This window comes from Acanthisitta chloris, unplaced genomic scaffold, assembly GCF_000695815.1.
Source record: "Acanthisitta chloris isolate BGI_N310 unplaced genomic scaffold, ASM69581v1 scaffold25682, whole genome shotgun sequence".
In the NCBI taxonomy this organism is placed as follows: Eukaryota; Metazoa; Chordata; class Aves; order Passeriformes; family Acanthisittidae; genus Acanthisitta; species Acanthisitta chloris.
Genome location: NW_008659206.1, coordinates 28,304 through 35,275, shown reverse-complemented (window position 1 = coordinate 35,275; position 6,972 = coordinate 28,304). Strand labels below are relative to the sequence as shown.

Sequence of the window (6,972 nt, the reverse complement as noted above, 5' to 3'; positions counted from 1 at the left end):
ACTCTATTATGAGCTGCAGTGACAGGAAAAGGGGCAGTGGGTACAAATTCAATGTGATGAAAGTTAGGTTATCTATTAGGAAAAAGTTTTTTCCTGTGAGGTTGGTGAGACACTGTCCCAGGTTGCCCAGGGAGGCTGTGGCTGCCCCAACCCTGGCAATGTTCAAAGCCAGGTTGGATGAGCCTTGAGCAACCTGGTCTGGTGGGAGGTATCCCTGCCCATGGGATGGGTTTGGGATCATCTAGATGATCTGCAAGGTCCATTGCAACCCCTAAAATTCTATGATTCTACGATAAGTTCTTTTGAATCTTATGTTTCAAAAAATAAATGAGCTGTCTGCAGTCTGCGTACCTGATCTTCCCATTTTTCTGTGTACAGTTTGAGTATTATTACTGGATAATTGTCACAAAATAACAAAGCATATGGGATGATGCTGTATTTTTTCTTCCCCAAAACTATATAATTCATATGTCAAATATGGGGGGTGTATCTCTTTTTCTTTCAGCTTCTATTGGAAGAAGAGGCAGGACACCACAGTTTGCAAGACCAGTAAGTACTGAAATGCTTTGCAGTTAACTCAGATGTTTGAGACAGTTTTCTAAGCTGTGTGTTCCAACAGTTTTTCCAGGAACTCCTGCAGCCAAACTCTGGGAAACAATCCCCTCTGGCTGCTGTAGGCCAGCATTATGTTCTATCATCCCCCAGCTCTTCTCAGTCTGTTTCCCCTTCTACTCTGCTCTCGTGAGACCCCACCTGGAAATTATTATATAAGATATTAGGAGAACATTTTTCCTGTGAGGGTGGTGAGACGCTGGTACAGGTTGCCCAGGGAAGTAGGGAATGCCCAAACCCTGGCAGTGTTCAAAGCCAGGATGGATGAGGCCTTGAGCAGCCTGCTCTGGTGGGAGGTGTCCCTGCCCAGGGCAGGGGCTGGGACTAGATGATCTGTAAGGTCCATTCCAACCCCTAAAATTCTATGGTTCGATAATTCTCATAAAGCCAGAACACAAGAGTAAGCTTACAGCTAACTTGTATTGACATCTGTACTGCACGTCTGAAATGGAACTGAAAGTTGCGTTTCCAACAAACCAGATATTTTCCTGTTGTTTTCAGGATTAGTTCAGGGATTTCTTGTGCTTTCTGCAATAATTAGAAAGTCTGATCTTGTGCATCAGTGTAATTGTACTAGCACAGTGGAGTTAAAACTGATATCTGGGCACTAAGTAACTGAGAATTTTCTTAGGTCACACATACGTTTCTTATTCACACATACGTTTCAAAAGGTGTATTTTATGGGTTCTGTTTTTTTAGCAGCAAATAGTTAAGGTAGGCCTGTGTTGTGGCTTAACCCCAGCAGCAGCCAAGCCCCACGCAGCAACTTGCTCACTCCCCCACCAATGGAATGGGGGAGCGAATTAGAAGAGTAAAAGCTACTAAAACTCATGGGTTGAGATAAAGACAGTTTAATAGAGAAAGCAAAAGCTGCACACACAAGCAAAGCAAAACAAGGAATTCATTCACTGCTTCCCACAGACAGGAGGTGTTCAGCATCTCCAGGAGAGCAGGGCCCCATCACGCGTAACGGTTCCTTGGGAAGACAGACACCATCACTCCAGATGTTTCCCTTCCTCCTTCTTCCTCCCACTTTCTATACTGAGCATGATGTCCTATGGTATGGAATATCCCTTTGGTCAGTTGGGGTCACCTGTCCCAGCTGTGTCTCCTCCCAATCTCCCATGCACCCCCAACTCCCTTGCCAGTATGGGAAGCAGCAAAGGCCTTGGCTCTGTGTAAGTTCTGCTCAGCAACAACAAAAACATCTCTATGTTATCAACCCTGTGTTCTACACAAATCCTAAACATAGCCCTGTACTAGCCACTGTGAAGAAAGTTAACTCCATTTCAGCCCAAACCAGCACAACCTGGCATGCATTAATTTGATGTTTAACTTCCAAGAGTAGATGTTACGATACACCAAATCAGTCAGACCAGCCAACTGCATAGAGCAATTTTGCTTTTACCCCTTTAAATTCAGAATCAAGGTTTTGGGGAAAGAAACGGTGACTGGTATGTTTGTTTGTTTTGGTGTTTTAAGAACATTTGACTTAACACTTGGTGAGTCTTTGGAGGACATAAGCTATTTATGCAATATAATAACACATTGTTCCTATACAGGAGTGTCTATAGCAGGAAATTTCAGAGTTGTTAAAATCTATTTCTTCTATTATGAACTGGTTCACATGTTCATAATTCCAGAATTTGAAAACTCCTTGTCTTACCCCCACCACATGCTCAGGCCCTTCAGGAAATAGAGCTTGCAGTTCTGTACTGGTTTGATTGTCCCACCTCCCCCTGCTGATTATCCCAAGGGAAGAAGATGGCAAGTTCTTTCTAAATGTTTCTGAAATCAAACACCATGGAAGATTGGGAAAGACCCATAGCCAGGATTGGAAAGGCACTTTTGTACAAATCAGCACTAACTTTTGCTGTCAAGGGGTCTTGAAATTTCTGGCTGTGGGAATTGATTCCTGAAATATCTGTTTGGTGTGTTGATGCTGTTTTGTCTTACAAACCAGTATATCCCCTATCCAACTTGTATCCTTTTCCATTGGTTAGTCTGCACCTCCGAGAACAGAGAGGATGGCTGTTGATCAGGACTGGAGCAGTGTTTATCCAACAGCAGCTGCCTTTAAACCTTCTTCTGTGCCTCTCCCAATCCGAATGGGTTACCCAGTGAAGAGAGGAGTACCTCCACCAAAAGAAGGCAACTTAGAACTTATTAAGGTAAGACACGTGCCATGGCTGTGTGGTCACTTTTAAAGCTATTATTCACTAAAATAGCACTGCTTTGATTGGAATATTTGTCTTAGAATCTGTTTTCTTTTATTAAATAGGATAATCCTCTTTAATTTCCAAATGAAATGGTAACAAATATCAGGTTAAGTAACTTGATGCTTGATCATGTATCAAGTTGACAATACAGATACCAAGTTAAGAATGAAGTATAATCAGATTTCAATAAATCCTTTTTCCTTAGGGACAGCCAAAAAACTATTATTTTGGTAACTCTTAATGTGTCTGTTTCAGATTCCCAATTTTTTGCATCTTACTCCTCCTGCAATTAAGAAACACTGCGCAGCTCTTAAAGGTGAGGGAATTCTGAGATTTTCTTTTTCTTTTTTAGTGCTTTTCAAACTCATCTCTCTTAAAGTTTTCAGACAGTGCAGAGTATAAATGTTTGTGCCAAAGCAGAAGGGGAGATGTGGCACACTGCTAAAGGTGGTTATTTGCCAGATTTTGGCTAGTATTGTGTGCTTTCTCCTGCTGCCTGGAGTCACCCAGGTGGTAGGCAGATATAGTTGCATAGTATGTTTCATAGTATGCTAAGGCATTGGAAGAAACCTTACAGATCATCTAGTCCCAGCCCCGTGCCATAGGCAGGGACATCTCCCACCAGATCAGGTTGCTCAAGGCCTCATGCATTCTGACTTTGAACACTGCCAGGGTTGGGGCAGCCACAGCCTCTCTGGGCAACCTGTACCAGTGTCTCACCACCCTCACAAGAAAAACCTTTTTCCTAAAATCTAGCCTAAATTTCCCCTCCTTCATTTTGAACCCGTTACCCCTTGTTCTATCACTGTAGTTCCTAACAAAGAGTCCCTCTCCAGCTTCCTTGTAGGCCCTTCAGATACTGGAAAGTTATTGTGAAGTCCCCATGTAACATTCTCTTCTCCAGGCTGAACAGCCCCAACTCCCTCAGCCTGTCTTTGTAGGGAAGGTGCTGTAGACCTCTTACCAGCTTTGTGATCTCCTCTGGACTTGCTCCAACAGTTCCATGTCCTTTTTATATTGGGGACACCAGAATTTTGAACAATGGCAAGGGATTTTTCTCTCAGTCTTCTGCAATTCATAATGGTAAAGCTTTATAATAAATCAAACCATCATCTTTGGTTTTACAGGGAAGTAATCTAAGAAGAAGGGAAAGGAGCACTAGCAATCCATTCCTTACTTGCAAGGTTGAGTCCTTTTCCTTCTCAGACTAAAAGCTCATTAAGAGCAAATCCCATTTTTTGACCACTTAAACCAATGTTTTTTCAAGAGCAATACCTGGCTACTCACAATTACTACAGCTTGTTAGGGAGGGATGGGATCCACCTGTCTAGAAGAGGCAAAGGAATCTTCAGCAGCAAGCTGGCCAGCGTGGTGAGACAGGCTTTAAGCAGAAGGACTCAGGTGGTACAGTCCAAAGTAGCAACACCCACACTATCACAACCAATTGAGGAAGATTGTCTCAGGTTTTCAGTACCCTTGTAAGACTGAAATTTTACTGTGCCATGAGGCCCTGCTTGTAGTGATGAGTTTATGTTTGGTGCCTTAAGGAAGGTGAGTGATGAATGTGATTCAGTTCTCAGAAGTGTCTGTGACTGAACCAGGGTTCAATCAGGAGCCATTCAGGCCTGCATTCAGTGACCTGTTAAGAAAAAGCTGTTAATACATGAAACACTCTGTGAGAGCAAGGTCTGCTGAGCAGATACAGGATCTCTTGAAGACGAAGAGCATCCGGTAGCAGCCAGTAAGGGGAACCTAATAAGGAGGTTAGGCAAGGGAAGCATTTTTTATGATCAGAGTGGTGAGACACTCGAAGAGCTGCCCAGAGAAGCTGTGGATGCCACATCCTTGTGGAGGTGTTCAAGGTCAGGTTGGACAGGGATTTGAGCAGCTGGATCGAGTGAAAGATGTCCCTACCCACAGCAGAGGGGTTGGACTCTGTAATCTTTAAAGGTCACTTCCAACCCAACCCATTCTATGATTCTACCTGGCACTGGTGGGAATGCATTTGGAGTACTGTATCTGTTGTGGGGAACCCAGTACCAAGAGAGATTGAAATACTGCAGGAAGTCTAGCAGAGACCCTGCCGTTATCTAGATGAGTATGGTTTCTATAAATAGTACTTTTCAAAACATATATTGCAATTAAAAAAACTCCAAACCTACCAAATGGATTCAACAGCTATTACTTGGAGTGTTTTCTCTTTATTATACAGATTTCTGCACTGAATGGCCAAGTGCTCTGGACAGTGATGAGAAATGTGAACAGCATTTTCCTGTTGAAATTGAAACAGTAGATTATGTTTCTGCAGGGACATCTATTCGTAATCCCAAAGCAAGAGTGGTGACTTTAAGAGTAAGTAGTATTTTTGGCAAACAGCCTTTGTTTCAAATCCCTGAATGCTTGGCTTTCTTGTCAAAACATGCAAGTATGATGTGTTGTAAGGAAATGAGCAAAATGGTTTCCTCAATGTCTGAATAAAAGGCAGTGGATTTCCTGAAGCATATTGCAGAATGTTAGAACTGAGGTCATAAGGTTATGTGTATGTCTTTATAAATTAAGACTAAACTCTGATCTAAACAAAATAGTGTACCTTCTGAAGAATCTTCTTGTAGAAAAGGTTCCAAGTGCTCTTGTTCTCAGTGTCTTACTTAGATTCTCTCATTGCCAGTTTTTTGACCCTAGAAGTGCAGAGGTATTGAAGGATGGGTCATATGAGTGTGACATTGTTAAGAAGGATTGTGCTGTCAGACCTCCAGGCATCAGTGTGCATACACTAAGAGCAGCAGCCTTTTAGTTTAGGATTATGGCATATTTGAAGTTGGAATGGAGCTCAGGAGCTTTCCAGCCTGACCTTCTGCTTAAAGCAAGGTTGGTGTGAGATCAGACCATGTTACTTGGGACTTTATCCAGTTGGGTCTTGAAACACTTTAGGGCTGGAGGTTGCTGGACAACCTGTTCCAGTGCTTGCCTGTACTTCTGGTAGTAAAGTTAGGATTGTGCTGTGGGTTTGGAACATGCCTTTTGAATGAGATTTGAGCCAATCTTAAGGGGAGCAGTAGCAGTGAGGTAGTTGTGTTCTGACTGTGTCAGTATGAAGTTAAAATACTGCATGGTATCACATGCTCATAACACCTGTACAACATCTAATCATGACAACTTTGAACAGTTGTAGCTCATTTTGTCTGTGGGAGTCTCCACCTCTTGGGGAACATTCCAAATGGTGCATGGATAAGTATATCTGTATGATTCTGTCCAAATCTGTCCATTAATGCCAACTGGTTTTGGTATTTGTAAGGCAATACGAGTGGATGTGCATTATGCATGTATATACTGTTTGAATATTCACCTTCTGCTTGCCTTGAGCTGAGACTTCTGATGGGATACAATCAGAAGAAATTCTGCAACTGCATACTGAATAGCTGTCCTAATTCTTGATAGGAGATGTGCCTGTCTCAGATACTTTCAGGGTGTAGAGACTGGATTTATGTAGTAATTAAAATTGTTTTCTCTTGTACTTGAAGGTTAAACTCTCTAACCTGAATTTGGATGACCATGCAAAGAAGAAGCTCATTAAACTTGTAGGAGAGCGGTACTGTCCGGAGACAGACGTGCTCACGATTACAACAGACAGGTATGGTTACAAGAAGAAACAAAAATACTTGTGGCAATCAGCACAATATAGAAAGGGCTGAGTGTCTTCCACTAATGCCAGTTGTTGGAGAATTATTGTATTTTTAAGGCTAAAATAGGACTTAAAGATAACAGTGCTCCTGGTATTGACTGTTAAAATTGTAACGGACAAATCACAGAAGGTCAAACCTGATGTTTGTTAACTATTGTTTGTTAGTTGTTACTTCACTGTTGTTAGTTATTGAAGTGTTTAGAAGTCTCAAATGTTATTTTCAAGTAGTTGTCATGTTTCCCACCAGAACCCATGAGGTTTGTGAGTTTTAAGAATGATCTGAAGAGCTTCAGACAAGTAAAATGGCATCAGTGACCAGATATTTGTCAGTGTTTTGATTTTCTAGGTATAAACAAATCACTGTAGTTATTTTCAGTTATGCTCAGAAGGTTCTTTGCAGCAACCTGTTTTCTGTGTGGAATTGTTTTAAGAGAATACGTTTGCCTTCCTGAATTCACA

At 41.9% G+C, this 6,972-nt stretch overlaps 1 protein-coding gene across 1 annotated transcript in view; it reads left to right on the top strand.

Annotated features, from left to right (window-relative positions):
• Positions 1–505: 505 nt before the first annotated feature.
• Positions 506–6,972, top strand: part of MRPS35 (mitochondrial ribosomal protein S35) — a gene marked incomplete at its 5' end in the record, with an annotated part of 15,048 nt that continues 8,581 nt past the window's right edge. Inside the window, 5 exons of the mRNA XM_009069313.1 lie at positions 506–549; positions 2,616–2,783; positions 3,087–3,147; positions 5,044–5,183; positions 6,353–6,462. Coding sequence (XP_009067561.1) covers positions 506–549; positions 2,616–2,783; positions 3,087–3,147; positions 5,044–5,183; positions 6,353–6,462 — 523 coding nt within the window. The remainder of the gene's footprint in view (positions 550–2,615; positions 2,784–3,086; positions 3,148–5,043; positions 5,184–6,352; positions 6,463–6,972) is intronic.